Source organism: Moschus berezovskii, chromosome 19 (assembly GCF_049115385.1).
Source record: "Moschus berezovskii isolate FMDL1 chromosome 19, NW_MosBer_1.0, whole genome shotgun sequence".
Classification (NCBI taxonomy): Eukaryota; Metazoa; Chordata; class Mammalia; order Artiodactyla; family Moschidae; genus Moschus; species Moschus berezovskii.
Window position 1 is genome coordinate 55,490,682 of NC_142478.1, and position 12,922 is coordinate 55,503,603.

The following is a 12,922-nucleotide window of genomic DNA, read 5'->3' on the forward strand; positions in this document are numbered from 1 at the left end:
GATGCAAAATTAGGTGGATGCGACGGTGTGTTTTTCGCGGGAGGAGGCCTCCGGCTTTTGTCCAGTGTCAAAGGAGTCTAGGCCGCCAAGGGGTTAACAACCACTTAATACCGACAGGGACGTGAAATTTATTTGAAATCAATGTCAAGAATTGGTTGTTCTTATTCTGGGGAGTAGCCAGACCTCAGCGTCTGGAATGATCTACGTGCTTAAAAATACCACTCGCCACCATTTTCTCCAGGTAATTTTCCATCCCTGCCCCCACAGTCAAAGGGGAAAAAAAGTAATTCCGCAATCCTACCTAGCTTTAGAAAAAAAAAAAAAACAGAAAATTAATCGGTACAGGATCAAATCTCCAGGCACCGCCAGCGCAGCAGAAGAAAGGGACCCAGGTGGGCCTCGGGCGCTGCCGGGACCCCAGCCCCCCAAACTTTGCCAAGTTGCGGGCGCCGAGTGCGCCCGGAGGCGCGGGGCGCGGCCGCGGGCGGCACCGCCCCCTGACGCCCGGCCGCGGCGCGCCGGGCCGCCCCCTCCCGGCCCCGGCCGGCCCCGCTGGCTCCGCTCAAAGTTTGCGGCCGCCCCTGCGCCCGCGCGCCCGCCCGATGTATGGGTGATATACTGCAGCGGGTGTCAGGGTGAGGGACGGCCATATTTGCCGGTGCGGCCCGAGCCGTCAACAACAAAAAGTGCGCGGGAGCTCGGCGGGCGCACTGACGGGCGCACGGACGCCGGGACCGCCTCGCCGCCGCCGGGTCTCGCCGCCGCCGCCGCCCTCGCGGGCCGAGCCCCGCTGCGCCCCGGCGCGCCCCGCCGCTCGGGGGGATGTCTTACAAACCGAACTTGACCGCGCACATGCCCGCCGCCTCCCTCAACGCCGGTGAGTGAGTGCGCCCCGCGGGCCGCGCGCGCCGCGCCCCAAGTGCAGCCAAGTTGGGGGCTCGCGCGCCCGGCCCCGGCCCCGGCTCCCGGGGCCCCGCGGCGGCCGGGGTCGGCGGGCACCGGGTCCCGGCCCGGGGCAGCGCGGCCGCCGCCGCCATGATTCCGGCGCGCGCGCTGCCAAAGTTCGCGGGTGCGCCCCGCGCCGCGCCGGGCCTCGGGTCGGGCCGGGGCCGGGGCCCGGGTCGCGGGCGGCCGCCGCGGTCCCCCCCACGCCGGCGGCCGAGGGCTCGTGGGGAGCGCGGCGAGCGAGGGCGGGGGAGGCTTTCTCGGCTCCTTTTTCCTCCGGCTTTTGGGCGGCTCGGCGAGGGCCCCTGCCGGCGGGAATCGGGAGCGGCCCGGTCGCGCCGGGAGCGGGGCGCCGGGAGCCGGGCGCGGGTCCGCCCTTGGAGACCTGGGGGGGCAGGCCCGGGCGGGGGGTCCGGGCGGCAGAGGTGCACGTGAGCAGGACCGGGCCACGCGCAGGCGGCGCTGCGGGGCGGCGAGAGCGCCAGGTTGCAGCCGCCCCCGAGGGCGCGGGGCCGCTGGGGTCACCGGCGGTGCAGGGGAGGTGGTGTGGACGCCTGCCCGGCCTGTCGTGGGGGAGCGGGTGCCCAAAGCGGGGCGCACGGGAGGTCCCCTCAAGGAGTGCGCAGAGTGAGAGAAGTTGGAGAGGACCGGGGGCTTCGGAGTTGACTGCAAGCGGAGGGCGGGGAAGGCATTGCAGCCGGGGTCCCGCATCTTGGAGCCCCCAGGTCTGGGTTTAGAGGGTCCTCCTGCAGGAGCCGTGCTCTCCCTGTGTTGGGACTGAAGCTGGGCGGTCCCAGGAAACTCCTGCAGAAGTTGTCCGGCAGCTTTAGGCTGAGCCCGGGGGTCTTGCCCCAGAGACCGGGGCGGGGGCGGGGTGTGTGTATGGGAGGGGGCACGCGGGGTGTGTGTGGCTGGTGGTAAAATTTTGTGGGGTTCGTAGATGACTAACTCTGTCCCCTCTCATCGAGGCTGTCCTTTAGACTCTTGGTGGGAAACTTCCAAAAAAGCGAGGTGCATGGAGGTGGGGGTGGAGGCAGGGGCTTGGCAGGGAGGAAATGGGCCTCACTGGTCAGAAATGCCACGCTGGCAGTTGGCCGAAAGTTTTGGGCCTTGTCTTCTAATGTTGACTCCGTAACTCCAAAATCTGAAGGGCGCCCCAGAAAAGCACTAAGTGTATATGCACGTATGTATATACCTATACACAGGTATATATAGGGGTGTGTGTGTGTATTTAACTTATTGGACAGAGATTTGGGGATTGGAAAGGGTTAAGATTCAGGGTGTGGATGGCTGTGGGGGTAGATAGTTGAGTTGGTCAAGTGTGGGCTCTGTCTGACCCCCAAGAGCAAACGGCCCCTATTTTCAGCTGAAATGTTCTCATCTCTGGGGTCTGCACACCTTAGGAGGCAGGCTTTGTGGCCACAGTGTTTCTCACTGCCTCCCTCATCTGACTCTGGGGTGGGATGGGTGGAGGGTCTTGCTGCCGGCCCGGGTCGGCGGGAAGTCTCAGGCTGCCCTGGTGCAGTTGAGGCAGGGACCCTGAACCTGGCCCTTTGGGGACTGGGGTCCCAGAGGGAGCAAGTCACCCGCTTAGGCACTCTGAAGCCCTGCTCTGGGCTGGCTAGCACCTGTGCCCAGATTGTCTTCCTTCTCCTGTGGTGAACTCCAGGAGGAGCGCTGAGGTCTCCAGATCTCTGGTGTTCGGGTGGGGGGCCAGCCCCCGACTCCACATGGACCTCTTTAGAAAGCCCGCATCTCCCTGTGCCATTTGCATCCAAGATGGACTCTCCGCTGCCGCTCCTCCGGCTTCCTTGTCATCATCCCTCACGCCCTCCAGCCCTGCCTCCTGCTCACGAGTTGCCAAGCCGCGGCCTGGCCGGCGGTGGCAGTGGCGGAGTTAGACAAAGCCCCCGCCTCCCCGCCAGAGAGCCCCCCCAGGCGCCCCAAGTGGCGGGAAGGCCGCCAGCTCCCCAGGCCCGGGCCGCTCTTTGTCTGGCGTGGGGGCGGGGAGCCGCGCCTGGCCCCAGGAGCTGCTGGCCTTTGCCAATCCCTCCCTCGGCTCAGGGCCCTCCCTGGTCCCCGCACACTGCGCGCATTGTCTGCGATGCTCCGAGACGACCGCGCTCACGCCCTGTCTGGTTTTCTCCTTGGCCTTGGGCAGCCTGACCGCCGGCCCTCCCTGCGTCTGCAGGAAGCTGTGGGCATGAGTGGAACTTGGGGCCCCTCCGTGACTCTCCCCCTCTGAACACTGAGCAAAGGACTGGCTCAGAGAAGGGTCGCCTACCACATCACCCAGGTGATAGGAAAGTCAGGTTCTGGGCTCTTGCCAGACTTCACACCACTTCCACGCCCGTAACCCATTCCTTCTTCCTCTCTCAGGACCTAACCCCAGCACCGTGGCGGAGCAGGTTCTAGAGCCTTTAGACCTTCCGTTGGGAACTGTTACCTCAAACAGATGGAGAAATGGAGGCCGGAGAGAGAAGGGCCATGTCTTAGGTCCCGCAGCCCAGTGTGGCGCAGCTGGCCTGGCTCCCAGTCCAGACCCTTGCCTGGAGAGAGGATGGGTCAGGAAGACAAGACATACAGAATGTAGTAATAGGAGACTGCCTGGGAGCTGGAATCTTCTAGATGCCTTGAAGTGCTGAGCAGTGCCGTGGACCCCCCCTCCCCAACTCTGGCCTTTAGCATCCCAGCCTTACAGAGAGAAGCATAAGAACTTGCAGTGGTCAGGACTTGAACCCTGGCCTGGGGCAGTGAAGCCTGAGCTACCCAGACCACACTCACCACCCACATCAGAAGGCCAGGAAATTGGGGTTTGGCTGATGTGGTGAGGGGAGCTGGTGGGGGGAGCACCCACTACATTCCCTTGCTCTGGCCATTGCACACCCATGGTTGCCTCAGATGGAGGTCAGAGACCTGAGTGAGGTCACAAACGTGAGTGTAGCTGTATAGCACAGGTGTGTGAGCAGCCCTTTTTAGAGGCATGGAGCTGGGTGCTGTGCTCAGTCCCCAACTTAGAGGTGGCAGAATCTGTGTTTCCTGTCTGGCATCCCATGCTTGGGCATGAATCTGGGCCCCAGTGGAGAAATCCAGGGCCAGTCAGGTTGGGTGCAGAACTGTCGCCAGCTCCTGGCCAGAGGGACAGGTGTGAGGTGTTAGCCTCCTCTGTGCTGTGTGGTTTGGGGGCAGTGCCCACCCTCTCTGGTCTGTGTTTCACTCTCTGCAGTGAGGGGTTCCAGGGCCCCTTCTAGCTCCAGCAGCCTGAGCCCCTGAACTTCCTTCCTCTCCCGCCCCTCCCCTTGCCCACACCAGATGAGCAGCTGGTCGGTTTGGCCAGCCTGGCACCAGCTGTCCATCCCTGGGGCCAAGTCTGCAGATCCCGCTGTGTGCGTGAGAGAGAGAGAGAGAAAGACCGTTTGGCTCCGGGGGCGGCAGGCAGAGGGGAAGCTGCTCCTGGGCCAGGCGTGGAGGCAGGCGGGCTGCTGCTGAGGAGGGCTAGGTAAATTCTCCATGGTTACCGCTGTTTGTAATTCCGCAGGACATCCTTTACCCGCTAATGGCCACTTGGACGCCATTATGGGTCTGCGTACTTCCAGCTACTGAGCTGGAGCTGGAATATTCCCTGCTGCAGACCTCCCCATCCCCCATCCAGGAGACTTCATTCTGAGCCAGGCCCTGGCCCCATGTGGTCCCTCCGCCGAGGGACAGCATCTTCTCGTGTGGCAATCCGTAAATCGGGTCTTCCTCCCCCGCTCTAGGGGCATAAGCCTTCCAAGCATAGATTCAGACTGGCAAGAGTCTGGTCCCCTCTTTGGGGAGGAGTGATGGGAGCTCAGAGAGTTGAGGGACTTGCCCAGAGATACACAGGCTGTGATGTGCTCCTGATTCCTGACTTGTGTCCAGTGGGCTTCTCAGGTGGCACTAGTGGTAAAAGAATCCCGCCCCCTGCCAATGCAGGAGATGTGGGTTTGGTCCCTGGGTCGGGAAGATCCCCTGGAGGAGGGCATGGCAACCCACTCCAGTGTTCTTGTCTGGAGAATCCCATGGACAGAGGAGTCTGGTGGGCTACACTCCATGGGGTCACCAAGATTCAGACACGACTGAAGCGACTGAGCACACATGCACACCAGTCCCCGGCCAGGGTTGGGCCTCAGAACTCCAGAACCTTCCCCAGTCTTCCTCACTGTATAGTCCAGCAGAAGTCTGGGCACACAGGAAGTCTTAGCCCAAGGGTGGACCAGCCTTAGTAGCAGGTGGACTCTTGTGGCAGCCATGGGTCCGTAGGCTGTCAACCTCTGAGGCGCAGGACCTAAGGAAAGGAGACTTGAAAGGATTAGGCTGAGAATAGCAGCGGATTTCTCCTTTGCTCTGAGCCTTTGATGGCATGAATGGGAAGGAGCTTTGTGATTGATTAGCAATGTCTGCTGGGTGGAGGGTGTGAAGGGCAGTGGTCTGTTAGCTACTTTTTTACTGTCAGTCATTTAGGCCAAGTGTCAGCCACCGCCAAACTAGAGGATGGGAGGAGGGTTCTCTGTCCTCAGAGACAAAAGACCATTGTTGATGGCACGAGTCCTGGGCAGGGGGACTCAGAGTCCTTACCTTGGCAATGGCTACAGTTAGCCAAGGCTACTGGATTGCTGACTTTTGTCTCCTCCCCCACAGCTGGGAGCGTCCACCCGCCCTCCACCAGCATGGCGACGTCTTCACAGTACCGCCAGCTGCTAAGTGACTACGGGCCGCCATCTCTAGGCTACACCCAGGTATGGCAGCAGGGGTGATGCACGGTAGGGGGGACCCTGGGGGCGGCCTGGGCACGGAGGGAAGGCAGTGGAAGGAGTAGCAATGATGGACTGGTGTGGTCACCCCAGCTTCCTCAACCCAGGGCCCTGGCTGGGCTCGTGTTCGGGGCTCAGGGCCTTGGAATGGAGACGTGGCGAGAGGTTCACGGGGGACACTGAGTGACAGGAAGGGGTGGGAGAGCCCAGAGACGCTGGAAGCCCGGGGAGCCGCAGTTCCCCTCGGGGCCACTACCCCGTGTGTGTCCCTGGTCGGTCTCCTCATGCCTGGTGCCTGGGCAGGTGAGGTCCAGCCTGGACTCTGGATCTGAGCTTAGACGAAGTGGAGGGGACCCTGTTCCCACTCACTCGCCACAAGATCATGGCCCCAGCAGGGAGGACGGGGCCCATAGCCTAGTGGAGCCCAGGGGGCTTCCATCAAGAGCTGGTGGCCCCTGAGTTTTACACCTGGTTCCACCAGTCACAGGGCTGTGACCCTGCCCCCCTCTACCCCAAAACTAGCCGAGGCTGACTTTCCCCTTTGGGTTGCGGGGGCCATCAGTGGAGGCGACTTCCCCTCCTTAGGAAGTGCTGCCTCGAGGCGGGGGTGGGGGGGCGCCTGGGCCACCAGCCGAGAGATTCTCTCCCATGACTGCAACTTGTGTTCTGAGGTCGCCACGGAGGCCGGCCCTGCCCTGGGGGATGAGGTGGCGGCCCACTGCCATGCCCCGCCAGGCCCTCCTGTCCCCGGAGGGGAAGCGTGTGTGGGCGAGGGCCCCCCTGAAGAGCTGGTGGCTGGAGGATGGGGCCAGGCACAACCTGGACAGACCCCGGAGCGCCCCAGCCTTGAGGCGGCGGCTAGAGCAGAGTAGGCAGGGCCGAGGGGCCCGGCGGGGGCGCCCAGAGGACGCCGAGGAGCCAGACGAGGAGAGGAGGAAGGACCAGGAGGCCAGGAGGCAGAGGCAGCAGAGGAGGGGGGAGCAGGCGAGGGCCTCCCCGGGGGAGGTGGCGGCCTGGTGCAGCTGGTGGGGGCGGGGAGGCCTGAGCAGGCTGCTGGGAACTCGGCCCCGCTGATCAGTGTGTTTGCTGGGGGCAGTTGGAGGGGGTCTAGAAGGAAAGGGTTTCTGTGTGGTGGGCCCTGCCTGTGTGGGGAGGAGGGATGAATCTAAATACATTCTGGGTTCTGTCTGGATGGCCTTGCCAGTTTTTCTAGTCCTGCTGACCCCCAGGTGTGGCGTCCATCTCGGCCACTCACTCTGGACCCCCAGCCCTCCCGGGATCACTTGCCTAGCCATGGCTCCTTCCAGGAAGTTCTCAGTGATCACCTTTCTCGTGACTCTTTTTTCCTTATTTGAGATGATCAGAGGGCTTTCTGGAGACTGCTGGGTGGTGGCCTTGAGTGTACGAGGATAGTGGAGAGGTCTGTAGTTGTTGCCCAGAGGGGACGTGCCTGGCCGCAGCAGAGGCATCTGCCCTAGGACTCTGGGCTGGGCTGCCCTCCCTCCGCCCCGTGCCCTGGCCCCGTGCCACTGGCGTGCAGTGGGGTTCTGACTGTGGCATTGGGGTCAGGTTGGGCGCAATCCTTCTGAACGCTTTCCTTTCTGATTCCAGGGCACTGGGAACAGCCAGGTGCCCCAGAGCAAATATGCCGAGCTGCTGGCCATCATCGAAGAGCTGGGGAAGGAGATCAGACCCACTTACGCGGGCAGCAAGAGTGCAATGGAGAGACTAAAACGAGGTAAGTCATGGACCCTGGACTCCCTCGAGGTAATGCCTTTCTGCTGGCTGACCCCCGGCACTGGCTCTCTACCTGTCTTGAAAGATCTTTTGGGGAAAATGGAGGGTGGCAGACAGAAGCATCCCCTGTGGCACAGGGGCGCTCATTTTGTTTCAGAGTGACTGTTGAGGCAGCATAAGCTACACTGTCCTGGGGATCTGAAGGGAAGAGGCTTGGCGGCCAGTCGTCAGACGAGGCATCTGAGAAGGGAAGCCCCGGGACTTCCCTGGGGGGTCCAGTGGTCAAAACTCCGTGCTTTCACTGCAGGGGACTGCAGGTTCGATTCCTGTGGGAGAACCAAGATCCCATAGGCTACGTGACCAAAGAAAAAAAGCCTTTGTACCCGGATCCTGCAGCTCTGCCTCATGCCTGCTTCGCTCCTGCTGGCCGACTCTGGTCCTGGGAGCAGCAGGCAGCCCAGTACAGCGGGCCCCCCTCTGGGGGAGGCCTGGGGCCGCAGGGGCCGGCATTGCCCTGTGCTGTCCTCTTTGGAGCGGGGCCCCAAGGAGGGATGTGGGGCGGATGGTGAGAGCGCTTTGAAGTTTTTTCGTGACTGAAGAGGGAAGGAGGGCGGGAGGCTGGTGTCACTGGGAGAAAGGGACTCACGTGAAGATGTGACTGGCCAGCTGACTTCAGAAGGCAGTGAAATAGGTTGGTTGCTGCTTCACGAAGTGAAAGGGGAGTGGAGAGGAGAAAAGGATTTCTATTTTAGAAGGTGGCAGTTCAGAGCATGGTGGCTTATGTGCGAATTTAATTTTAGGAGGGTTTTTTTTTTTTTTAAGGTTAGAGAAGCAACTTTGGAGAAAAACGAGAGGGGAACATTCTGTGGCTGTAAATCTGGGGCGTGACAGTGGGGGGCATGGTGGTAGTCAAGCCACGGCTCCAGTGATGGGAAAGGCTGGCTGAGGACAGGTGGTGACTGCCTATGTGAAGAGACTGATTGCAAAGCTAGATCAGAGAATAACAGGCATTGGTGTGGGGAGGGGAGGCTGGCAGTAGGGGCTGGAAGAGGCCTTGGGGGAGAGAATGAGCTTAACCCCAGTCCAGCCGCAGGGGTCAGGGGGGCATCACTCGGCCCACAGTCCTGGTAAACTGGAGTGCTGGTTACCTAACTGGCAAGCCTGCGGAAATGCTGGGCCCCAGAGTCTGTCTGATGGGCTATCTGCAGCCACCCAGCAAAGCTGGTGGTTCAGGTCAGCACGTGGATGCACCTAGCGACAGGTGCAGGGCACATCCTGGGTGAGCACCTAGGCCCACAGTTGCTCTGACCAGTGCCTGAGAGAGCTTGCCAGGTTTACATCACAGCAAGGACGGAGGGTCCTAGAGCATGGGGATCAGGCACCAAGAATGCTATTTGCGTTTTTATTATTCTATTTTTTGGCTGCACCACGCAGCATGCAGGATCTTGGTTCCCCAACCAGAGATGGATCCCACATCCCCTGCAGGGGAAGCGTGGCGCCTTGACCACTGGACCACCAGGGAAGTTCCTATTTGCGTTTTTTGTTTTGTTTTTTGGTGCCCAAACCTGAGTGAACTATTTGTGGTTTTTAACGTTGGAAGAAAACTCTGTGACATGTCAAAATTCTGCTAAATTCAGACTTCAGAGTTTAAGTAGAGACTTGTTGGAACATGGTTGTGTAATGTCTGGGCTCTGTCATGGTATGATGGCAGAGGGGTGTAGCCGTGACAGTTGGCTGTACGTAAGTCCTTCGCTCAAAGTCTTTAGAAGCTCTGGGGAATAAGATTTGTGAGGTGGGGATACCTGAGTGACTTGGGGTGTCATTCCTAGGGCCCTCTCGTGGTCAGCTCTTAGAAGGAATAGATTCTTGGTGTCAATTAAAATGAGGTAAGTGTTTCATGAAGTTTAGTAAAGCCAAAACAAAAACAAAACCCAAACAGACGATGACTCCTAAACCATAGTGATAAAAGATGAGGGGAAATCACAGCGTAGATGGCACCAGTCCCTTGCGGAAAGGATGGAGCAGTAGCCCAGGGTGGACTGAGTGAGCCTTTGTCTTGGTCCCAAATCTGGACAGGCTACCTGACACTCCCAAGTCCTTTGTAGAATTTAGGAAAAATAGTGGCTTGAAAGCTCCCTAGTGGGCTTCCTATGTGGCACTAGTAGTCAAGAACCTGTCTGCCAATGCAGGAGACAAAAAAATGTGGGTTCGATCCCTGGGTTGGGACAATCCCCTGGAGGGAGGGTGGAGGGTATGGCAACCCCCCAGTATTCTTGCCTGGAGAAACCCATGGACAGGAGCCTAGAGGACTACAGTCCATAGGGTTGCAAAGAGTCAGACACAACTGAAGCGACTTGGCCTGCAATCTCTCACGGGTCCTCGCTTAAAGAACTTGGGTGGAGACACTTATTCCTGGCATCTGGATGGTAACGTGGTTTGTGTAGAGTAACGTCAGGAAAAGAGAGCTTGCAGGTTTGTCATCTTGAGCATGGGAAGAAATACTTTTAGGGAGATGTGACTAGGAGTGTTGGCTTTGAGGGATAGGATGGGGTTTGGGTTGAAGAATGCAGGTCCCACGTTCTCTCCAATCTGAGGTTTCTGCAGCTGGTTGTGGAAGGACCGCTATCCACTCCTGGAGTTGGTGCTGCCCTCTGACGCCCGTCTCTGCTTCTCTTCCAGGCATCATCCATGCCAGAGGATTGGTGCGGGAGTGCCTGGCTGAAACGGAACGGAACGCCAGGTCCTAGCTGCCTTGTGAGCCTGGAAGGTTTTCCAGCTTCTTCCCAGAGGAGAAGTTACGGTTCACCTCCCTTGTTCAGATGAAACTTGTTTTCAAATTGGTTAGCCAGTTCAGTTTCTCCTCCCCCTACCCCTCCCATGGTTCACTTAGGCTCTGAATCTACAGTCTCTTTAAGATTGAGGAAAGATTTTGCAATTGATTAGGAGTTACATTTGAAATAGTTAGGAACTTCCCAGGTGTTTGTGGTTTTGTTTTCTTTTTTTTAAAAGCATTGATTCAAAAGATGCACGGAGAAGTTACCTGTCTTACAGCAAACTAGTTTTGACTCTTAAGATACCAATGTCTGGTTTTCTTTTAAATACATTTATGTTAACCCAGATTGTTCTGTGTTCCTTTTCACAAGCTGATACAACTTGAAGTTTTTTAGTAGTACAGACTTGACAGCACACTTAACCTAGTAGCCAGTCCCCTCGTTTGCCATAAGGTATAGATTCTGCTTAATGTAACTTCTTTTTTGCTTAAGCATATTTGCATGATTATTAGTGCTCTGAAGTCCATTCTAAAATGCACAAGTTATAAATACAGAAGAAAGAGCAACCTCCCAAACCAAACCTAACAAGGACCCCTGAAATTTTTCCTAAGACTATGTAGATTTCAGTTCTGCCTTTTCTGAGGGTTGACCCAAACACCTGGAAGAAAATGGAACTGTTTGCGTCTTTGTATTTATTACTTGATGTAATAAAGCTTATTTTCATTAACAGCTTGTATTAAGATGTGGGTTCCTTGAATTCTTGGTGATATTTAAAAAAAAAACAGCTCCTCAGCGAGAGGTGGGAGAGACCTGTCAAAGGGCATTTTCCTACCTGGTCCAGGAAGGTTTTGTGTGACAGTGTCAGTAGCACAGCGGGCTAGGGACGGGATGTGTTGGGTAAGTCAGAAGGCAAGGATTGGGTGAAGCTGCGCAGTGGATGCAATTTAACGACAGCGGGTGTTAAGTGAATGCCAGGAAGGAGCAAGGGTAGAGGCCATGTTACTTTTCTCTAGTTGTGGTGTGCAGGCTTCTCATTGCAGTGGCTTCACTTGAGGAGCACAGGCTCAACAGTTGTGGCATGTAGGCTTAGTTGCTCCGAGGCATGTGGGATCTTCCCAGACACACAGGTTGTCTGCGTCTCTGGCATCGGCAGGCGGATTCTTTACCACTGAGCCACCAGGGAAGCCCTTGATTCTGCCCTTTCTGAGCTTGCCTCCCTTAGGCCATTCTGTGTTTAGGAACTTACCCTGTGAGCATTTTTTTTTTCCCATAAAATGGCTACTAAACTCCAGCCAGATCCCCTGGAGAAGGAAATGGCAACCCACTCCAGTATTCTTGCCTGGAGCATCCCATGGACAGAGGAGCCTGGTGGGCTACAGTCCGTGGGGTCACAAAGAGTCGGACACGACTGAGCGATTACACTACACTACTAAACTCCAGCCGGCTAGTTCTGTTCTAACCAGATGGTAAGAACTATTTGTCCTGGTGCTGGGAAAAGTGGGTTTCCTGGCATGTCCTGAGAACCCATGGGAACCCCAGGAATGCCTTCCAAAGGGACTTTGAGGTCATCCTTCCTGTATTCTTAGGCATTGATCCCCATGTAATGAGGGTTTACCGTGAGAGGTAAAGGTGAGAGGTAAGACTAAGAGGAGGGATGTGGTCAGTTTTACAGGTATGAGGCTAGGCCCCAGCCACGACAGCTCTAAAAGCTAGTAGGTGGGTATTAGGGAGCTGGCTTGTCTGCATCTCCTTCATGGACATGATAAGAAATTCACAAAAATTCAAGAAGGGAGACAGAAATTAAAGCACTTGTCCCTCTTGTCTGAAGCTCCCCTGAGTTTCCCGTCCACTGTTATGGTTTCTCATATACCATTCCAGATGCTTCTCTTGGCTACCTTCTAAAAGGAGGTTGGAGATCGGAAGGGTCCTGCACATTGTGGCCAGAGGTCCAGAGCCTTGCATGGAGCTAAGCTTCCAAACCAGGCCACTGCCAGGTTAGAAGAGCCTTACCTGGTTTCCTTACAAGTCATTTTACTGGGATGCGTGCAGTCTGGCTTCCCTCATAGCTCAGTTGGTAACGAATATCCAGGTTCGATTCCTGGGTCGGGAAGATCCTCTGGAGAAGAAAATGGTAACCCACTCCAGTATTCTTGCCTGGAGAATCCCATGGATAGAGGAGCCTGGCAGGCTACAGTCCATGGGATCCCAAGAGTTGGACATGACTTAAGTGACTAAACCACCACCACCATGCAGTCTGGTCTTCAGTGAAGAAATGAGGCAGGTCCTGTGTTTGACAGTGGCTTTCTCACCTCATGGTTTTTGTTTCCTTCCTAGTTTTTTGCATAAACTCCGATGGGTTCTAATAAACCAAGCTAATAACCATGCCTAATCCTCCCCCCTCCCCGACCAACAATCTGTAAGGCCAAATCTGGCTTGATGGATGGTATCAAGCAAATTCACAAACCAGGTTTCTGAAACCTCATCTCTCATAAAACTACTACTTGTAGATCCACATACAGGGAATGACATGTGTATTTCCACACCAGAGTGGTCACTTGTCAACATACAGTCTATCAAGCTAATGGGGTAGATGGGCAGGTGGCTTACCAACTTGTAAATCTTCCACCATCTTGTTTTCTTTTATTCTCTTAACCTGACATGATGCTACCTGACAATCACGTGTCAATGATCAGT

At 57.0% G+C, this 12,922-nt stretch overlaps 1 protein-coding gene across 1 annotated transcript; it reads left to right on the forward strand.

Moving 5' to 3' along the window:
* Nucleotides 1-526: 526 nt before the first annotated feature.
* Nucleotides 527-10,964, forward strand: CDK2AP1 (cyclin dependent kinase 2 associated protein 1). The gene is made up of 4 exons (XM_055404454.2): nt 527-877; nt 5,608-5,705; nt 7,332-7,458; nt 10,137-10,964. Exons 1-4 carry the CDS (start codon nt 823-825, stop codon nt 10,202-10,204), a joined length of 348 nt encoding a protein of 115 aa, XP_055260429.1. The 5' UTR covers nt 527-822; the 3' UTR covers nt 10,205-10,964.
* Nucleotides 10,965-12,922: the final 1,958 nt, after the last annotated feature.